The sequence below is a fragment of the Chionomys nivalis genome, chromosome 1 (assembly GCF_950005125.1).
Source record: "Chionomys nivalis chromosome 1, mChiNiv1.1, whole genome shotgun sequence".
Lineage (NCBI taxonomy): Eukaryota > Metazoa > Chordata > Mammalia > Rodentia > Cricetidae > Chionomys > Chionomys nivalis.
This window is the reverse complement of record NC_080086.1, coordinates 61,127,298-61,150,161: the sequence shown is the minus strand read 5'-3', so window position 1 is coordinate 61,150,161 and position 22,864 is coordinate 61,127,298. Positions and strand designations below refer to the sequence as shown.

The 22,864-nt window shown below is 44.0% G+C and overlaps 1 protein-coding gene across 1 annotated transcript in view; it reads right to left on the bottom strand.

Annotated features, from left to right (window-relative positions):
* The window catches only part of Chchd6 (coiled-coil-helix-coiled-coil-helix domain containing 6), a 234,347-nt gene that overhangs the window by 207,182 nt on the left and 4,301 nt on the right, over positions 1 to 22,864 (bottom strand). The window contains exon 2 of the mRNA XM_057781715.1: positions 1,356 to 1,563. Within this exon, the coding sequence (XP_057637698.1) occupies positions 1,356 to 1,563 (208 nt within the window). The remainder of the gene's footprint in view (positions 1 to 1,355; positions 1,564 to 22,864) is intronic.

Sequence of the window (22,864 nt, the reverse complement as noted above, 5' to 3'; positions counted from 1 at the left end):
CACATTCAGAAACTTAAACATACTCTGAAAAATATTTTGTGCAAAAACTAAGTGACAACTGAACTTCCATTATTCCTTTTAAACAGCTGAAACTTACTGAAATTGAAGTCAACGCTTATTCTCCAATGCTCAGACGACAATACATTGTGACAATCTTATTTTCCCATCGCTCTCTTCCTCTTCAGTTAATCTGCTTATTAAATAAAGCTCAGTGGGTCAAGATAGACCCCTTTCAGTCCCTCTCATCTCTAGGCCAAAGAAATCCCAGAAGAGGCATTCTGGGTAAAAGACAGGGATGGTGGGGGGGTGGGGGGGCTTATCCAACCCCATTCACTAAGATCTCGGAGTGAAATCCAGGCTCTGACTGGCTCTAAGGCCTGTGGGAAACCCTGAGGCCTAAACACAGTGGGAGGAGTGTCAGAGCTTTCTAGCCCCTGTTGGAGGTGACCATGACCAATGTCTCCCCTTCCTTTGGACTTTGTACTCTGGAGACAGTAAACTGCATCTACATTTTCAACAGGCCACACTGTACCCCACCTCTGCTCCTATTGTCAACAGCCTGAAAATCCCACCCACCTTCCACATTCACACAGACCCTGCCTAACATAAGGAAGCTGTTCTGCACCACCCCTAGCCCTCAGCAGCTGGCATGAGCTTCTGGTGATATCATCTCATAAGCCCCAGGCTGGATATATGGCCTTTAACCAGAGCTGTGTGCACCGAGAGGGGGCTTGTCCCTGCCTTATGTTCCAGCAGTGCTACCTGGACAACCCCTCAAAAAAATGGATAGGAAGGACAGCAGTAACTCAAGGCCACAAAAATCCTGTCTCCACTATACCTTATAGACCTCTCTTCAAGGCTTTTGCTTTCTTTGGGTTTGCTACAAGCCATTTTTGGGGAGCACAACAGAGCAGCATGGGCGCCAGCTCCACAGTGGTCAGGGTGTCTTGGGAGGCAGGTCAGATCAGGGTGGCTGAGGCTAGTGCCAGCATTGCTCAGGTGCCCCGCTGGACCCCTTTCATACACTTTGCATTCTCTGACTGGTAGCTAGGGTAGAGCTGCTACAGCTGAGTGACACTTCTGCCTCTGGATCCTGAAAAGCAGATGACTCCCTACCTGAGCTGTCAGACCACGACCTTCTGCCTATCTTTTACATGCACAGCCATGGAAACAGTGTAAGGCAAACAGTCTGGCCCACACCTGCAACCTGCACCACACCAGACAGACACTGTCTGCTGCACGAAGTGCCAGTGCTGCAGAAGGCAGTCACTCGCATCACTCAGGAGTAATAAAGGCAAGCCCAGCAGCAGTAGGGCAAATCTCTTGCAGCCTCTGTTCCCACTCCCCCAACATACCTGTCTGAGGGGCTTTAAAGGTGCCTTCCTGGGGACCACGTGAAGAAGGTGGAGGAGCAATAGGCACAGGCATGGAGGGCACAGGAGTGGTAGGTGTAGGGGTGGTGGGTGCAGGGACAGTGGGTGCAGGACCAGGACCCGGAGCTGGCTGCTGCCCTGCTGAAGGCTGGCTGGAATCCTTCATGCGGTTCACCACACTTTCCGACAGCTGTGAGAAGAAGCAAGGAACAGGGAACATTACATGATGGAACCCTTGAAAATTCATTCCCTAGAGCTACTGGGGTGAAGACCAGCTCCAATAATACAATGCTACTCAAAAGCCTCTCACAGCGGCCCAGTGCCAAGCCCACCTGGAATTTCAAGCCTATCCCAGGAAGTCCCCACTGGATTCTGAAGCTTTTTCTTCCATCTTGTCACCCTCTACACACACCCTACCCTTGGGGTTACATGACTCACGTCCTTTATATCCCTGAGCCTCTCAACCTCACCAACCCCACTGGTCACTTCTGTCTATCATCAGTGATCCATTCAGGCAGCTCAATGTTCCCTCCCCAGGAGCCTTCGAGGCACTCAGATGAAGTACCACTGTTACAATGCATGCCCGGGAAGCAGCATGCCTCCACAGCCTCTGTGGGCTTGGCATGTTGGTGTGTGGAAAGCTCAAACACTGACACTCAATTCTTTACCTTCTCTAGTCACTACACAGGGCAGATAATCAAAATACTTGTTGATGCATTTCACCTGATTCCCCTAATGAAGCCTTGGTAACTGAAATGCTCACTCTTTTCAGAGGAAATAAAATGGGCAAGAGGGTATCATAAAACAGTTTACATAGATGAAGTAGTGAGCTAGAGATAAATCCCAGATTAAAAAAAAAAAACTTAAGAGTTCACTTCAGTAAATATTTATTAAGTGCCTAACATCCACAGGCTATCATAAAGCACACTTGAGGGGAAGACATTAAAAATGGCTTTGGGACAAAAAGCACAATCAGCAGTTCTATTTCCAGAAACCTATGGAAAGAAAGCAGTCCCCTGTGTGCACAAGGTTGTCGTACGATGCTCACTGTGAGAAACAAAACTAAAATGTTGCAGCAGGTCCAGGTGTAGTGGTGCTCACTTTTAATTCCAGCACTTGAGAGGCAGAGACAAGAGGATCCCTGAGTTCTAGGCTAGTCTGGTCTACAGAGAGCGTTCTAAGATAACCACCCAGAAAAATTCAGTCAGTCCTTAAAAACCAAAGCAAGGGAGGGGGACCTGCAGGATATGAACATCCAGTAGAAAATGGTTAAATTCTGCAAAATACCAGGAGCCACCAAAGAAGATTGAGACAAGACACACATCCATTTTGAGAAGGTGCATGACACACTACTGACCACTAGTGAGCCTCAGGACTCTGTATCTCAAAGCAGTAAAAAGACACTGACTATGAAGATGCATCTAAATTGAACACACACATGCACATGTATAAACACAAATCCACAGTGAATTTTCACATCTCTGCACAGATGTATACACAGGTTCTTCTTAGAGGGGCAGGCCACATAGCTACTCATCAAAACCCTGGATAGGAAAGGGGCAAGGTATGTATATATGTGCATATGAGCTTCTGTGTATCTGTGTTTATGTGTATATGTGTTTGTGTATATGTATTTATGTGTATCTGTTTATGTGTATATGTGCTTCTGTGTATATGTGTTTATGTGTATATGTGCTTCTGTGTATATGTGCTTCTGTGTATCTGTGTTTATGTGTATCTGTGTTTATATGTATCTGTGTTTATGTGTATCTGTGTTTATGTATATATGTGCTTCTGTGTATCTGTGTTTATGTGTATCTGTGTTTATGTGTATCTGTGTATATGTGTTTATGTGTATATGTGCTTCTGTGTATCTGTGTTTATGTGTATATGTGTTTATGTGTATATGTGTTTATGTGCATATGAGCTTCTGTGTATCTGTGTTTATGTGTATCTGTGTTTATGTGTATCTGTGTTTATGTGTATCTGTGTTATGTGTATCTGTGTTTATGTGCATATGTGCTTTTGTGTATCTGTGTTTATGTGTATGTGTTTATGTGTATCTGTGTTTATGTGCACATGTGTTTATGTGCATATGTGCTTCTGTGTATCTGTGTTTATGTGTATATGTGTTTATGTGTATCTGTTTATGTGCATGTGTTTATGTGCATATGTGCTTCTGTGTATCTGTGTTTATGTGTATATGTGTTTATGTGTATCTGTTTATGTGCATGTGTTTATGTGCATATGAGCTTCTGTGTATCTGTGTTTATGTGTATCTGTGTTTATGTGTATCTGTGTTTATGTGTATCTGTGTTATGTGTATCTGTGTTTATGTGCATATGTGCTTCTGTGTATCTGTGTTTATATGTATATGTGTTTATGTGTATCTGTTTATGTGCATGTGTTTATGTGCATATGTGCTTCTGTGTATCTGTGTTTATGTGTATATGTGTTTATGTGTATCTGTTTATGTGCATGTGTTTATGTGCATATGTGCTTCTGTGTATCTGTGTTTATGTGTATATGTGTTTATGTGTATCTGTTTATGTGCATGTGTTTATGTGCATATGTGCTTCTGTGTATCTGTGTTTATGTGCATATGTGCGTCTGTATATCTGTGTTTATGTGTATTTGTGTTTATATGTATATGTGTTTATGTGTATCTGTGTTTATGTGTATGTGTGTTTATGTGTATATGTGCTTCTGTGTATCTGTCTTTATGTGTATATGTGCTTCTGTGTATCTGTGGTTATGTGTATATGTGTTTATGTGTATCTGTGTTTATGTGTATATGTGCGTCTGTGTATCTGTGTTTATGTGTATATGTGTTTATGTGTATCTGTGTTTATGTGTATATGTGCTTCTGTGTATCTGTGGTTATGTGTATCTGTGTTTATGTGTATCTGTGTTTATGTGTATATGTGTTTATGTGTATATGTGCTTCTGTGTATCTGTTTATGTGTATCTGTGTTTATGTGTAAATGTGTTTATGTGTATATGTGCTTCTGTGTATCTGTGCTTCTGTGTATCTGTGTTTATGTGTATATGTGCTTCTGTGTATCTGTGCTTCTGTGTATCTGTGTTTATGTGTATCTGTGTTTATGTGTATATGTGTTTATGTATATATGTGTTTATGTGTATCTGTGTTTATGTGTATATGTGTTTATGCCTTACTTCACTTTCTTTTGCCATGATCATTTCTTTGACAACTAAAGAGAATATTAATAACTGAAGATATATAAAAATCAAGTAACTGGTGATACGGGCAATCCCAGCCATTAGTAGGAGAAAACAGAAGGTCCATAATGAACTTGTGTGTCTGTGGACAACTGATAGTTCAAAGGGTTATGAGGCTAAGCCTGGTCCCTAAAGATTTGTGTTAGGTCCTCAGTGTGGTCATGCTTGAAGGTGATGGAACCTCTAAGAAATGGGCATGGGGACAGCCATTACCCTTCTCCACTCTTTGGCTACCTGAGATATGATGTCTCTCTAATATGCTGCCACTCTTGTGATTTGCCATGAGGTGATGCAGCCAGGAGATTCCTCACGAGAGTTAGCACCCTGTGCTGTTGGACTTTCAGCTATCAAAACTGGAAGCTAAACTGGGCATGGTGGCACACACCTTTAATCCCAGCATACAGGGAGGAAAAGGCAGGAGAACTCTGTGAGTTGGAGGCCGGCCTGGTCTACAAAATGAGTTCCAGAATAGCCAGGGCAGTTACACAGAAACCCTGTCTTGGAAAAATCAAAGCCAAACCAAAATAAAACTGGGAGCTAAATAAAACTCTTTTCTTTATAAGTTCTCAGCTTCAGGTATTTCATCACAGTAGTAGAAAACAGACTAGCGACGGCGCAGGTGCCAGCGCACTTCAATGGGGAAAGAATAGCCTCGTCAGTAATAATGTATAGACAGCCTGATAGCACACACAAGGTAACAGAGTTGGGCCCCACACTAAACTATACATTAAAAACTAATTTAAAACAGATCAGTAATCTGAAAGTAGGAGAAAAAAAAAACTCTTGGAAGAATATGCAGAGGCAAACTGAATGACTTGTTTTTTGGCATAGATTCCTGGATGTGGCACCAAAAGTAAAGGCAACCAATTAAACGGATAATTGGACTTTATAAAAATTAAAGTTCTGTTTATCAAAAGACAATCTAAAGCAACTGAAAAGATAACCCACAAAATGGAAAAAACATTTGTAAATCATACCAACTTATGTCTAGGACATATAAGGAGCTCCTACAACTTATAATAAAAATAAAAAGTTACCCAACTGAAAGGAGTGGTGTGGTTTGGCCCAGTGTCCCCAAAAGGCCTATATGTTAAAAGCTGGTCCTTAGGGTGACACCACTGGCAGGTGGTTGAATCTTTTGACAGTGGAGTCCAATAGAAAGTCCTTAAGTCACTGACAAGTGTTCCCATAGGGGTGGAGGGACCCCACTCTGATCTCTCCTTCCTTCCTATTTTAGGGGGTGAACAATTTGTTCTGGCACATGTTCTCATGATGTGCCACTCACATCAGTGCCCAAAGCAATGAGAACAGTCATGGAGCTGACACACGAGCCAAAGAAAAACCTCCTGACACCTTAACTATCTCAGGACTTGGTCACAGTAACCCAATGCTAATACCATAGACAAAATACCTGAACAGAAAGTTCTATAACAAAAAGAAACAAAGGGCCAAGAAGAACATGAGAAGATAGTTGACATCATCAGTCATTACTGAGAAACAAAAATCAAGGCACACTGAGTAGACACCTCATATCCATCAGGGTAACTGCAATCCAAACATTACACACGGTGTCACAAAGATCAGAAGGCTCACACATTGGGAGGTATAAAACAGTATAGCCAGGGCAGGGAAGAGTCTGGTTAAACATAGAATTGACCATGAACCAGCAGTTCCACCACCCAGGACAAGCTAAGGAGAAAGGAACCATGCCCACACATACCTCTACACTAATGTTCACAACCACTTATCCAGAGCGGCTGAAAGGGACCACCCAGATGTTCAACCAACGCATGAATAAATAAAACAAAAATATCTATACAATGGAACACTATTGAGTAATAAAAAGGAATGAAATGCTGATGCAAACCACAACATGGACGACCCTAGAAAACGTGCTAAGTAAGCTAGACCTAGACAGCCGTAGCCTGTACGACATATATCCACATGCTCCACCCATCCAGGAAACTCTCCAGACACACACAAAAGGACTTAACAGCAGTTTGGGGCTAGGAATAAACTGCACATCATGCTGACCATATTTCATAGCAGAGAGAGAGAAAGCAAACACAAACATGAACAGCCCAGGAAGGATATCCCAGTGGTAGGTTCTGAAGGCAGGCACAGCACAGGCAAGAAAAGCTACGATGCTACAGGACCACAATGCCTAGCTTGCCAAGCTCATTATGGAGGTGGACTCTAACACAGTCTGTGAGTGGGAAGGAGAGACTGATGGACAGGGAGAGAGAGCAAGGCTACTACTGCCACCAGTGTAAGAAGACACGATTAGAAAAGTGGACCTGAGCGTGGATACATAGAACCTTCCCAGGTGAGGGGCCAAACTATTGTACAAGCTTTGAGCAAAGCAGGAAGTTCAAGGAAGCTTACAGAAACAGGGCACAGAAGCAGTGTGGCAGGGAGTGCCTGGGCTAGGGGTGGGAGAAAGGCCTGTAGCATGAGGGGAAAGGCTGCGAGTGGCTGCTGCCTTGAGTGGTAGGAATGAATGAGAGCTAAGACTTAAAGAAAAGAAGGAGTATGGGTTTCACATTAATAGAAGAACATGGGTAAGAATGAAAAGGCAAAGTTAAGAGACACCTCTAAGCCGGGCGGTGGTGGCGCACGCCTTTAATCCCAGCACTTGGGAGGCAGAGGCAGGTGGATCTCTGTGAGTTCGAGACCAGCCTGGTCTACAAGAGCTAGTTCCAGGACAGGCTCCAAAACCACAGAGAAACCCTGTCTCGAAAAACCAAAAAAAAAAAAAAAAAGAGAGAGAGAGAGAGAGACACCTCTAAGAAGGTAACACATTCGTGTGCTGAGACCAGAAAAGGGAACGAGCCTTCAGAGGTCAGCCAATTTGTTCTTTCTCTGAGCTGTAGCAACTGAACACAATCGGGAAAGTGAAGGTCAGCTCAAAGGAGGAGGAACCAGCCGCATACTGAGGCCAAGGCCAGACAGGCTACACTGAGTAGAATAGTCCTGCAGGGAGTCTCACTGTGGGAACAGAAGATGGGAAGAAAATGTGGGCACCTACCACTGTTCAGGAAACATCTCCTGAAAGCTGATTCTTAATTTTTCAGAAAATTTAGTAAACCAATGGACTTCATGAAGGTCATTTGAAAATGACCTTAGGAGGGAGTATTTTCACTATGGAAATTCGGAAATCAGCAAACACTACCAGTAGGGCTCTTTCTGGTAAGGGGGGAGGGGGGAGCAGTCCAGGGTAAGAGGTCAAGTCTGACTCCAGAGCAAGAGGAAGTCAAGGTGAAGGCTGCCATGAGTAAGTCATAGGCTCTGATTCGCCAGTCCTGGCATAGGTGGCACCAACAGAACCATGCTGCTTGGTGAGTGAAGGGTTAAGGAAAACATTGGCACAGTTTTTGTTGGCGGTAAGAGATTTGTAATATTTTTTAATGTTGCTACAAAATACAGCAAGTAATATTTTTAATCAACAAATACACACACACAGTAGTCATGCGAGAATAAACACCATCTGGGCAGTGCTCCCTGCACCAACAGAACCAGAACAGAGGCCTCCAGAGCCAGACGGGGCTTGGTGCTCAGTGCCACCAGCCCTTTGGTCACTGTTCCACCAGAGCTGGCCAAAAAGTGTCCAGTGTAGCCAGCAGAGAACCATGGCAAGGGACAAAGATCTCTTTCTATCTCTGAGCTTCCATTTCCTCACCTAAAACAGGAGCGTGCTCAGGCTGCTGGCTTTGACACAGCTCAGGAGAAAGTGCTGTGCCATCGGCCCCACCCAGGTCTGAATTCCAGCTAAGCCCCTGTCTAGCTGCATGACCTTGGGAAGGGTCTTCTCATCTCTAAATCAGCTGCTTCTTGTGATATGGAAATAATTAATGGCGACTTCAGAGCATCACTGAGGACTAACCTGCAGAAAGCAGCTACACAAAGAAAACATCAGTGTGAGTTATTCAGTGTAAATGGCGCACACCAGACCAATATCAGTTATAATCCAGGCCAGACACAGGCCAAGCACACGCAGGTATATGAAAGGGTCAAGCGCAGGGACTATGAAGGCAGGGTACCCAGGCTCTACTGACCTTGTGCATGTCTTTCCCATAGTTTCCAGAATCCACACACACCTTCCAGGTCTGATATCTGGACCTACACTCAGGCTGTCCTAACAGGGGACCCTAAGGAGACGGGGTCTTTCCCTGCCACCATGGCATGCTTGGCTGGCACCTCCACAGTGTGAGGTAAAGTTCAAGAAAGCCCTTTCCTACTTTCTCTAGCCACACAGCCCTCTTCTGAGGTGTGTGAGAAGGCACACAACAGGAAGGCCAGAGAGGAACTGCAAGAGACCAGAACTGAGGCCTCAGTCTAAGTCACAACAGAGACCTCACCCCTTCCTTCATCACAAATGCTTCCAGAAACCCAGATTCCTCCAAATCCTCAGAAACAAACACTACCTTCAGCCAAGAGCATCCACAAATTTACAGTTCCCAAAGAGAGGACAGATAGCTGCAAATCTGAGCAAGTCATGTGGCCACACCACAATGAAAGTTGTGGGGAGCTGGTGCTGCTTTACCACATGAAATACCCAACAGAAGTGTGACAGTTGAGCTGTGTCCGCTAACAACTGAAGATCAGGGTCGGAAAAGTACAGCGTTTGTACTAACGCACCAGGAGCTAACACTTGGCACTCACCACAGCCTCCTCACTACTCCTCCCAGCATACCCACCTCCCAGCCCTGGTGATCAGGTGCGGAGCAGGTGAAGAATTACCCCACCGCAGAGCAGGCCACTGGACCCCTGGGTCCACGCTTTATCCCGCCTTCCTCTGTCCTGGAGCAATGGAATATTTGTTCTCAAGAGCAAGAGGACGTGCCTGCCATGCAGCCCTCAGTGCTGGAACAGCCGGGACGGTTCTCACAGTAAGACAGTAAAGAAAACAAAAACAAGGAACTCATGGAGTCTAGAGTAGGTTAAGCAAAAAGGAAACTCGGTACATCAATCTGACCAAACCTCTGCCTCCACTCCCCACTCTCTCAGTTCTCTGCCTGGTTTCTCTTCAGGAACTTCACAATCTGACACAATATACATGTGATTTCCTGTACACCATCACCAGAATATAAGCCCCATCCAAGGCAGCCAGGCTTCCACTTTGCTCGAGCTGTATCCTCCATGCCTGAAAAAGTCCCAGGCACATTAGAAGTGCTAAAATACTTGCTAAATTAAACATGTAGTAAAGGTTCAGGTACACAACACTGCATACATGCAACACATTATTAATAGTTGGGTTTCCATTATCATGGCAAAATAGCTGAGTTAATCAACTTAAAAGGAGAAAGGGCTTATTCTGCCTCATGACTTCATTCAGCACATGGTTCCTGCCTCTACTGCTTTGGGCCTGTGGTGACTCAGTACTTCCTATCAAAGGAGGCCTATCCTATTTAGCTTTAATGACCAAGCCATCTGAGGAAAAGGCCTAGGCTGAGGAATTGCCTAGACTAGAATGGCCTATAAGCATGTCTGGGGAGTAAATACTAATTATTTGGAGGACCCAAGCAGGTGTGAGCAGCAGCATCCTACATATGTGGTCCTGGACTATATAAAAAAGCTAGTTAAGCATGAGCCTATGAGCAAGCCAACAAGGAACGTTCCTCTACAGTCTCTGCTTCAGGTACCTGCCTTAATTTCTTGCCCTGACTCCCCTCAATAATAGACTAAGACCTGGAAGGTTAAGTTGCTTTAGATCCATATTTTATCACAACAGAAAGGAAACTAGGGCAAGGCCTAGTCACTTCCAGAGCAGCTGGGAAGCAAAGACCAAGGAGAGGGTTCCAACAATCCCTGCAGAGGCACACTTCCCATGACCTACACCTTACCATCTAAAGGCTCCGTCTCCCAGTACTACCACAGACTATGGAAACAAGTTTCAGCCCATGGCCTTAGAAGCAACATCCTACATTCAGGGAAAAACAGAAATGCACTTTGCAATCAGGGGTCGGGTAGAGGGTGGCCTGCCAGAGCTGGGAATGGCATAAGCAAAGACATACAGGGAAGGAATGAGGTTCCTGAGGTTCAGTCACAAAGATCACTGGTGGGTATATTTAAAAATTAAGGTACAGAGCTGGGCTCCACCTGATGAGGCTTCCGAAAGACAAAAGGCTAGAGTTGACTCTGCCATCAATTGGAACCACTGCAGCTTCTAAAGAGACTTAGCCAGGATTTTCACTGCAGAAAAGAGTCTGGCAAAGGAGAAAGAGGGACTTGAGATAACGAAAGCACGGAGGAAGTGTGACAACACAGGGTGCAGATTAGGAGTGGAGGCTGAGATGTGTACTTGCTGGAGAGTGGACCAGAGGGAGTGGATGCTGAAGACACTAAGGGAGAGAAAATAGTTAAGACCTGTCTGAAGGGCAGACAGATGAAAGAGCAATTCACAGAACAGCAAATATAACACATCTCACTGCAGAAGCCAAAGGGAAGAGCACGTTTGAATATAGGCTTGGGGAGAGTCTGAAAGGATTCCTGAGAAATTGTGAACAGTTGGCATTTAAAAATAAGATGTATTCTGCAAGAAGAAAAAGTCATAAAGTAATGGAGAAGAGAAAAGATGACAGTGAGGCTCTCAGCCTGGCTTGCCGGAGAGGAGGTGTCACTGCCGAGCTAAGAACAGTCAATGTGTAAAGTGTTCCGAATGCATCCAAGTAGTCTGACCCTCGGCCACTCCAGAAACAGAGGTGGCTGCACATAGGGGAAGAAATCAGCAAGGGACCCTGTGCAAGAGCCCAGGAGCAGACTGGAGGAAGGAGGTCACTTCTCAAATTCCAGAAAGGGACAATGTGCTGGCTATTCTTAGTTGTCAACTTGACTACATATGGAACAAAAACCACCAAAATGTAGATAACACTTGTGAGGGATTTTTGCTTAATTTGAAATAGGAAGATCTACTTCTAATCCAGCTCTTTGGGGTAAGAAGACAACCCTTTAACCCATATCTTGAGGCAGGAAGACACACCTTAAATTCAGATCTTTAGTGCAGATCTAATCTGGGCCACAACTTCTGCTGGAGCCTACATAAGGACGTGGTAGAAGAAAACTTTTGTTCTTTGAGGGCTTGCCCTTGCCTTGCTAGCAAGTCCATCCCTTCACTGGCATTAGGGTCTACTTCTTTGGGATTCCAGCATATACACTCAAGACCACCTGAGACATCCAGCCTCGTGGACTGACCCCAGCTACTGGATTCCTGTACTTTCTGTTCACAGTCAGCCATTGTTGGATTAGCTGAACCGAAGCTTATAAATCATTCTAATAAATAAATCCCCTTTATAAAGAGAGAGTGAGAAAGATTCATTCTATAAATTTTGTTACTCTAGAGCAGTGGTTCTCAACCTTCCTAATGCTGTGACCTCTTAATACAGTTCCTCATGGTGTGGTGACCCCCAACCATAAAATTATTTCCCTTGCTACTTCATAATTGTAATTTTGCTACTGAGTTTAATGTAAATATCTGATATGCAGATGGTCTTAGGTGACCCCGTGAAAGGGTCATTCGACCCCCAAAGGGGTCACAACCCAAGGTTGAGAACCATTGCTCTACAGGACCCTGACTAATACAGGCAACAGAGCTGGAACAGAGGCAGAAAAACCCCAGCATCAGACCCAAATGAAAAGGCACTGTGCCTTACAGGAACTCCCTGAGCACATGTCACATGCCCAGTTCCAGCTAAATGCATTTTCTGTGCATGGCCATTTTATACTGGGGGGCTGGAGAGCTACCATGATCACAGATGACCTAAGTGCTGAGACCAACTCTCAGACTGAACCCTAGCAGCAGTGACACATACACAAAGGAAGGCACAAGCATGGAGCTCCCTGGAGGGGAGAAGACCATGCCATGCCAGGGCTGGCTCCGGAATTTGTAGCCACATTGCCTCGGATGAGCTTTATGGAGACGGAAGAGGAGAAGCAGTAACTAGGAATTCAGCAAGCAGTCATATGAAAATTAGTGGATTTTCAGCCTCACAAATCTTACTATCTACACAGCTGAGAAGCAACAATGTGGAGGCAGTTTTGTCAGTTCATGAAGTAAGGTGTCAGCTCTCTTATGGGCAGGAGAAGTGTCACCATGGTCACTAGGGATAAGAAATGGCTGCAGGCCCACCAAGTCTCCGTGACCATGTTCTGTCCATGCAGTACAGTGCCATGTTTTCCAAGGTCTCACAGGTGCCAGGCATTGTGCAAACCCTAGACAAGTAGGAGACCAAATCTGTTCTGTGCCCTCTCCCTGCCTGGGTCCATGGATCCTGTGGGCTGGGGCACTGGCTCAGTTGTGTATCAAGGCAGTGTCAACCGGCTGATCTCTAGAGCAAACAGTTTACCTGACATCTCATTGAGTTAAGCTCTTGGGGCCCAGATAACCCAACCCTTGAAGAGACACTGCCTAATCCTGCAGTACTGAAGACTCCTCTCCTTGCTGGGGCTGTTGCCTTGGAGACAGCATTCCTAGTCCTTCAACTTCTTATGGGCTGAAATTAGACCCACCGGCTGCTCAGCACAGATGTAAATCCCAGAATGTCAGGACAAGAAAAGCCCTCGGGGACCTCCGACACCAAGCAGGGCACATGACACCATGTGCAGCCCATACAAGTGCCTGCTGGGGTCAGGTGGGTGACAGAAGCAAACAAAACAGGCCTAGCAAAGAAAAGCAAATCATGCACGGCTCTATGGTGGGAACAGTGCTAAGGGCAAAAGGGGGACAGCCGCCTTGTCGCTCACACAAAATGCTGCCATACGGAAAGACACCAGACTGTCAATGGGTTTTTTTCCCCTTCCAAAAAAGCTAAGAATCAAATTATGTAAAGCTTCCCAATTTTTAATTGGTAGCAATTAATTCAAACCTATTAATAACATAAAGTTTCTGGGCTCACTGTTGGGGGCAAGAAAACCAGCCAATGTCTTCAAATTCTATCCAGCTAGTATCATACTGATCTGTAGCAGACACTGAGCCATATCTAAGTGACTCCTGCTTACCAGGCAGAAGGCAGTAGGCAAGTAAGGGATCGTGATTGGCTCAGAGCAGGAAGTAGTAGGAAGTGAGTGGGTCTGCAGGTGCTACTGAGAAAGGCTCCTTCAGAGGGCAGTCCCTTACCACAGTCCTAAGGAAAAAGATTCAGCCAATCAAAGGAGGAGAAGAAACCATTGGTCCAGAGGAGGGAGCCACAGGCCAGACCAGAGAAGAGCAGAGCACAGTAGGAGTGTTGCCTGTAGCCCATCTGCATGGAAGGGTGCCAGCACATGAGCTCCCAGTGAGTATGGCACAGCAATAGGCCTTTAACCCAGAGGCAAAACTTGACTGTGACACAATCAGCCCTGACTCTGAAGAGTCTGACAGAAGAAACAGAGATAAGCTGCTTTCAAGAGGGGGACAAGCCAGGGCACAGGGACAAAGTTTTCCTGCCTGTCTCCTTTGAACCTGAGTTTTATGACCATTTAACAAAAATTTGTCCAGTCAGATGGAGAGAGGAGGTATGGACTGAACTGAGGGGAAAGCAGTAAGAACAGGGCTGGAGAGGTAGCTCAAGAGAGCTTGCCCAGCAGGTACAAGGCCCTTTGATCCATCCCCAGTACAGGTGGTTTCTGGAAGAGTAGTAATTACAAAGGGATAATGAAACAGAGACTGTTGGCAAGGTTTGTCACTGAAGACTGAAAACAGAAATGAGGGAGACTGCTAACAAAGATGAGGGACTGGAGGGCAGAAACAGGTCCTTCCTTCAGGAGGTAGAGGAAGGGTGCAGGCAGGTCTCATGTGGACAGTGAATTAGATGCGCACACAGCCCATGTGCTACACAAGGGGACACGGACAGGCTGTCTGTAACTGCTCTGGGCTGGGAACAGACTCCAGAAGTTATCAGCTAATGAATGGGGTAGTAGAGAATGACTGGCGTTGGGGTACAGGAGGGGCAAAGGGTAGAACCAGAAAACACCCTGAAGCTTCAATCAGAGCCAGGCAAATAAGCAGTGTCCTAGATTGCTTTCTGTTGCTATGATAAACCACTCTGACAGAAGCAAGCTTGAGAGGAAAGGGTTCATTTCAAATTACAGGGCAGGAACCACAAAGGAAAGCTGCTCACTAGCTTGTTCAAGGTAAGGTCAACTACCTTTCTTGTACAGCCCAGCGCCCGCTTGCCTAGGGATGCTACTACCACTCACAGCGTCACACTCCTTCATTGGTGAGCAGTCAAGAAAATGCCCCCCAGACATGTCCACAGGCCAGTCTGACGGAGATAATTCTTCAGGTGAAGTTATCTCTTCCTGACAACCAGAATTCGGCACTATACACAACAACTGCGGCTTTCATCCTAGACCAGAAACACGAAGAAAGGGCAGAACTCTCCCTGCCCAATGGCAGGACTTGCCATCCTCAAGGATCAAGGATGCCTCAAGAGCTACATCTTAATTTCTCAAATGAAGGCAACAGCCTTCCAACAGTCACCCCTACATCTACATTGCTTTTTTGGGTTTTGTGACACAGTTGAGGTGCACTGCAAAATTTCACCTTATATGAGGGTAGCATCCCCCAACTCAGAAGGTCAGATGGAAGTCCCTGCATCTCTTTATGCTGTCAAACATTACCACTGGATATATAAGGGTCAAAAGCAAAAAAATATTAACTCAAACTGTTTGCATATCCCTCAACTGCGATCTCATACACTCTGAATCTGGGAATTAGGAGTCAGGGGAGAGAGTACCAGGGGAAAGGCTGGGCCTACATATCCTCTGCCTCTACAGGTGAGGAAGGACAGAAGGACCTAAAGGGCTCTGACTGCCAACAGAACTTGCTCTTCTTTGTCTTCTAATGCCTCAAAACTAGCCACAAGATGTGACTGCTGTCAGAGCATTGATCAGAACCACACATTTGAAGCACTCAGCCCAGGAATTGATGCACAATGTGCATTCACGCACTGTGTACTGGACTCTACATCCTAACTCAGACACCTTCATTGCAAGGGGGAAGAGAAGCTAGCTATCTGTCTCCTGGATTTCCAAGCTGGCATTTCCTTTTGCAGCTCTATCAAACTATATTCACCTGTCACAAGTCAAAGAAAACTTTCCATCTGAAGAACACTGGAGGGAACTTATGCACCCTTGAATGCACCTGTGCTAAATAGGTGCAGAGAAATGCTACATCCTATCTGTCCCCCTCCAGAGTCAAGGCCTTTGTCCAGGTCTTCCAAGATGGTTAGTCTGTCTCACTGCCTTTAACCAAGTCAAACTGAGAAGAACGATACAACCAGAGAACAGACATGCTAGTGTGGACAGGATCCTAAGTACAAAATAACAACTTTCAAGAGCAAAAGAAAGACATGGAACAAGAAAAGAGGATAATATAGAACATGATTACAGCACAGATGTGGGACATCTGAAGAGCCAAACTCAACACTCTTGACAACAGCATGGTGGAAAAGAAATTTGCTGCACAAATATGAGGTAAGTACATAAAGCCTTGGTGAGGTATAAATCTCATGCTCAGCTGCCAGTATCAGCTTGGATAGAAGAGCTGTCAATCCACTAAAAGCCAAATTTGGAATCACAAATGCACAGCATAATAAACGAGACATTCCTATCTTTAAAAGTTAATCTTTGTCCTCTTAGAATTTCTAAGAGATAATCAGTATACAAGAGCTGAAAGAAGAGGAGACAAATGACTAAAAGGTTAAGACCACCAAACCCTTAAAGGGAAGCTACACACAATTTACAGCTAACACAATTTATGCTTAAGAAGGGAAGGCTCAATGCTTTCTCCTTAATCACAGGCAAGGACATTACTCTTACCACTTCCATTCAACATACACTGCTGAATCTTGCTAGTGGAATAAGAGAAGAAAAGGAGGGTTGGCAATATGGCTGAGGATAAAAGCACTTGGCATACAAATCTGACCTGAGTTCAATCGCCAGGACCCAAACTGGAAGTCGATAACCAACTCCCAAAAGTTGTCCTTTGACCTCCATATACTCACATGCACCAGAGCACACACATGCACACGCACTAAGATTTTTTAAATGAAAAAAAAAAGGCATCCAACTTGGAAAGGAAGAAGTAAAAAGTCATTTGCAGATATCATCTTAACGATAAAATATTCTAAAGAATCAACAAAAAAGCTGCTGGGATAAAGGAGATCAAAAGTCTGCAAGATCAATATGCAAAAATCAACTACATATGAGCAAAGGAAAATGTGAGGGTAGAATTAAGAATATAATTTCATGAGATACCGGTGCACAGGCGGGCCCAGGCAGCGGAGACACCGGCAAGCAGACTTAGCGGATGAGGGATAGTCCAAGCACGAAACAGTGAAGCCCACACTGAGAGCAGATTGCCCCACTTAAATTAAATCAAGTAGGTTTTTTGGGGCCTGGCCTGCAGAGTGGTAGGCCTTTTATTGGTGATGTCCACGGGCGAATGGGGAGCCTGGTCCTGTCCCTGAAGACCCTCCAGAGTGGGGAGAGTGTGCTTGGCCTGCGGTGGGACACAGGAAATGGAGCGGGGGCATTCCCTGACCCCCTTGACCCCCATGTTAGTCTGGGAGGGCTGGTATCCTCTGCTGGAGCGGCTCCTCCTCTACTGCGACCTCTCTCTCCCTGGCCCATCCCAGCTTGCGCGCAGGGGCCTCCTTCACTCCCCACTCCCACTCCCTTCCACGGGGCTGCAGGATCACCCAGTTTAGCCTGTTTGGGCACTGGGTTGGGAGCTCTGGGCAGAGGGCAGCAGGAGTTTCTCTGTTTTGGTGACTGGCCTGCAGAGGGGTAGGTCTTTTGTTGGCGAGGTGCCTGGCGAACGGGGAGCCTTGTCCTGGTCCTGAAGACCCTTCTGAGTGGTGAGATGGATCTTGGCCTGCAGCGGGAGCTAGGAAACGGTGCGAGGGCATTTTATAACCGGGGGGGGGGGGGGGGGGGGGGGGGGGGGGGGGGGGGGGGGGGGCAGCTGGCCAGCAGGGAAACCTGATCCTGTTTTAAAAGAACCATTAGATAGCATAGATAGGAGGAGATGGGCAGACGCCAGGCAATAATTCACCCAACAATCTTAAAAACAACATGAAAACACCAGAACCCAATGATCTTACAACACAAGAACCTGAACACCCTAACACAGAAGAAGAGGAAAAAATGGACTTTATGAAAGCAATAGAGTCCCTTAAACAACATGTAAAAAACGCCCTCATAGAAATGGATGAGAAGTATAACAAAAAGTTTGAAGAAATGATTAATACGTAAATGATACCCTGGGAAACCAAGAAAAAACAATCAAACAGGTAATGGAAACAGTTCAAGAATTGAAAACTGAAATGGAAGCAAGGAAGAAAACACAAACTGAGGACCAGCTGGAAATAGAAAATCTAGGTCAATGAGCAGAGGCTACAGAAACAAGCATAATCAATAGAATACAAGAGATAGAAGAAAGACTCTCAGATTCTGAGGACACCATAGAGAAAATAAACACACTGAGCAAAGAAAACAGCAAAACCAACAAATTCTCATCACAAAACATTCAGGAAATATGGGACACAATAAAAAGACCAAACCTAAGAATAATAGGGATAGAAGAAAGAGAAGAGTCACAGCTCAAAGGCCCAGAAAATATTTTTAACAAAATTATGGAAGGAAACTTTCCCAACATAAAGAAAGATATTCCTTTGAATATTCGAGAAGCATACAGAACACCAAACAGACTGGATCAAAAAAAAGATCCCCTCGCCAGGTAAACTTATCAGAATCACACCTGACTTCTCTATGGAAACCATGAAAGCCAGAAGGTCCTGGATAGAGGTACTGCAGAAACTAAGAGACCATGGATGCAAACCCAGACTACTATACCCAGCCAAGCTATCGTTCACTATCAATGGAGGAAACAAGACATTCCAGGATAAGAACAAATTTAAACAATACATAGCCACAAATCCAGCTCTACAGAAAGTAATAGAAGGAAAATCACAACCCAAGGAATCCAACATTGCCAACACTGCCTACAATAACTCAGGCATCTAGCAACCCTTCAACAGCACAACTCAAAGAAGGGAGACACACAAACTCTACTACCAAAAACAGTAAGAATAACCGGAGTAAACAACCATTGGTCATTAATATCACTTAATATTAATGGTCTCAATTCACCTATAAAAAGGCACAGTCTAAGAGATTGGAAACGAAAACAGGATCCAACATTCTGCTGTTTGCAAGAAACACATCTCAACCACAAAGACAGGCATCTACTCAGAGTAAAGGGTTGGGAAAAGGTTTTTCAAGCAAATGGTCCTAAGAAACGAGCAGCTGTGGCCATACTAATTTCTAACAAAACTAACTTCAAACTAAAATCAATCAGAAGAGATTGAGATGGACACTTTATACTCATAACAGGAACTCATCAGGATGAAGTCTCAGTCCTGAATATCTACACCACTAATATAAAAGCACCCACTTATGTAAAAGAAATACTACTAGAATTCAAGGCAGACATCAAACCACACACACTAGTAGTAGGAGACTTCAACACACCTCTCTCACCAATGGACAGGTCAATCAGACAGAAACCTAATAGAGAATTAAGAGAATTGTTGGAGGTAATGAAGCAAATGAACTTAACAGACATCTATAGAACACTCCACCCAAACAGGAAAGAATATACCTTCTTCTCTGCAGCTCATGGAACCTTCTAAAAATTGACCACATACCTGGAAACAAAGGAAACCTCCACAGATACAAAAAAATATCAGTGTCCACCTGTATCTTATCAGATCACCACGGAATAAAGTTAGAAGACAACAACAATGCTACCCCCAGAAAGCCGACAAACTCATGGAAACTGAACAGTCAACTACTGAACCACACCTGGGTCAAGGAAGAAATTAAGAAAAAAATTAAAGTCTTCCTTGAATTTAATGAAAATAAAGAGACAACATACTCAAACCTATGGGACACGATGAAAGCAGTGCTAAGAGGAAAGTTCATAGCACTAAGTGCCCACTTAAAGAAAATAGAGAAAGCATACATTGGGGACTTAACAGCACACCTGAAAGCTCTAGAAAAAAAAAAGAAGCAGAGGCGTCCAGGAGAAGTAGAAGACTGGAAATAATCAAACTGAGGGTGGAAATCAACAAAATAGAAACACAGAAAACAGTCCAAAGAATCAATGAAACAAAAAGTTGGTTCTTGGAGAAAATCAACAAGATCGACAAACCCCTATCCAAACTAATTAAACAACAGAGAGAGAACATGAAAATAAATAAGATCAGAAATGAAAAGGGGGACATAATCACAGACACAGAGGAAATTCAGAGAATCATTAGATCTTACTACAAAAGCCTGTATGCCACAAAACTGGAAAGTACAAAAGAAATGGACATTTTTTTTAGATAAGTACCATATACCAAAGCTAAACCAAGACCAGGTGAACAACCTAAATAGACCTGTTAGTCGCGAAGAATTAGAAACTGTTATCAAAAATCTCCCTTCCAAAAACAGCCCAGGACCAGATGGTTTCAATGCAGAATTCTACCAGAACTTCCATGAAGAGCTAATACCCATACTCCTTAATGTATTTCACAATATAGAAACAGAAGAATCATTGCCAAATTCCTTTTATGAAGCTACAGTTACCCTGATATCAAAACCACACAAAGACCCAACCAAGAAAGAGAATTATAGGCCTATCTCACTCATGAATATCGACGCAAAAATTCTAAATAAAATACTGGCAAACCGAATCCAAGAACACATTAGAAAAATTATCCATTATGATCAAGTAGGCTTCATCCCAGAGATGCAGGGCTGGTTCAACATATGCAAATCTATCAATGTAATCCACCATATAAATAAAATGAAAGAAAAAACCATATGATCATTTCATTAGATGCTGAAAAAAGCATTCAACAAAATTCAAATGATAAAAGTCTTGGAGAGATTAGGGATACAAGGGTCATACCTAAATATAAAAGCTATTTACAGCAAGCCGACAGCTAACATTAAATTAAATGCAGAAAACCTCAAAGCCATCCCACTAAAATCAGGAACACGACAAGAATGTCCACTCTCTCCATACCTCTTCAATATAGTGCTTGAAGTTCTAGCAATAGCGATAAGACAACATAAGGGGATCAAGGGGATTCGTATTGGAAAGGAAGAAGTTAAGCTTTCGTTATTTGCAGATGATATGATAGTATACATAAACGACCCAAAAACTCTACCAAAGAACTCCTACAGCTGATAAACACCTTTGGGAATGTGGCAGGATACAAGATCAACTCCAAAAAATCAGTTGCCTTCCTATTTTGAATTAAGATCTCATAAATAAAGGACATTGAGCCTATAATTCGTGATCCTAGAGAAGCTAAATAAGAAGGTGAACCCAAAGAAAAACATATAAGCATCCTCCTGAATATTAACCTTCATCAGGCAATGAAAGGAGACAGAGACAGAGACCCACATTGGAGCACCGGACTGAAATCTCAAGGTCCAAATCTGGAGCAGAAGGAGAGAGAGCACGAGCAAGGAACTCAGGACCGCAAGGGGTGCACCCACACACTGAGACAATGGGGATGTTCTATCGGGAACTCACCAAGGCCAGCTGGCCCGGGTCTGAAAAAGCATGGGATAAAACCGGACTCGCTGAACATAGTGGACAATGAGGACTACTGAGAACTCAAGAACAATGGCAATGGGTTTTTGATCCTACTGCACGTACTGGCTTTGTGGGAGCCTTGGCAGTTTGGATGCTCACCTTACTAGACCTGGATGGAGGTGGATGGTCCTTGGACTTCCCACAGGGCAGGGAACCCTGATTGCTCTTTGGGCTGACGAGGGAGGGGGACTTGATCAGGGGAGGGAAATGGGAGGCAGTGGGGAAGAGGCAGAAATCTTTAAGAAATAAATTAAAAAAAAGAATATAATTTCACTCACAATAATACCAAAAGAACAAAACCCTTTCAAATACACTGAAGAAAAAAAATTCACACTGCTGGGCACTCAAAGCAAAAAGTATTGCTGAGGAAACAAGGAGAGGAACACTAACTGGAGTTACTTCTCAAACACACAGGCAGGCAATGCCACTGTTAAATGTGGGGACTGAGAAGATGGCTCAGTAGATATGGCAGATATTCTGGTCTGCAAAACCCAAGTATTTACTATGTCCTTCCTAGGATTATTTTGTCAATCTCAATTTTAAAACTACCTTCATATACACCATACACAAAAATTAACTCAAACAGATGATGAACCTAAATACCCCAAACTATCAAACTTTAGTAAGAAAAAAAAAAGGGAGACATTTTCATGATTTTTAAAGTAGGCAAAGTTTTCCTAGATACAATATCAAAAGTACAATCGATGGTTTTTGAAGTTTAAAATTATAAACACTGTACTTCAAAGACTGTTATAAAAACAGAAGCAAGCCACATATTGGAAGAAAATAAAGCTTCAAATTAGAATGTAAGAAAGGATTTGGATTCAGCAAAAAAGAAAGCATTACTCAATGATAAAAAAGACAACCCAATTAAAACGGGAAAAGGCCTGAATAAACATTTCACCAAAGAAAATATATGGGCAGCAAATAAGTCCATAAAAGATACACATGGATCCTTACTAGAGAGACACAAATTGAAGCCACTCCATGAATGCTATTTCACAGCACTGCTAGTCACTACCAGCAAAGCCACAGCAAGAACAAATGTGGGAAGGACATGAACTTGGAGCGCTCAGGTATTGCTGGTGAAAACAGAAAACGGGGTAGCCACTTGAGGAACAACCTGCAAGTTTCTTAAAAGGGTAAACTTAACATTGTAAAAACGACCCAGAGAACAGACTCTTAGGTTTCTATCCGTTGGAAATGACAACAACAAACAAATGTCCACAACAGCTTTACTCATTATTAATGTGGAATAGGAACAATACAAATGTCACCAACTGACTGGTGACTGAATAAATGCACGCGCTATAGATCCATACAACACAGCAGCCTTCACCAACTACGACTTTTACGTGACAGGCATACACCACCACTAACAGCAATCTCAAAAACGTTTAGCAGGAGCTGGAGAGATGGCACATTAGTTAAGAGAACTGGCTATTCTGAGGACCTGGGTTCAATTCCCAGCACCCGCATGGTGGCTCACAACTGTATGTAACTCCAGTCCCAGGGGATCCAATACCCTCTTCTGGCCTGTGTGGACACAGCACATATGTGACACACACATACATGCAGGCAAAAATACTCATACACATAAAAGTTTAAAAAAAAAGGA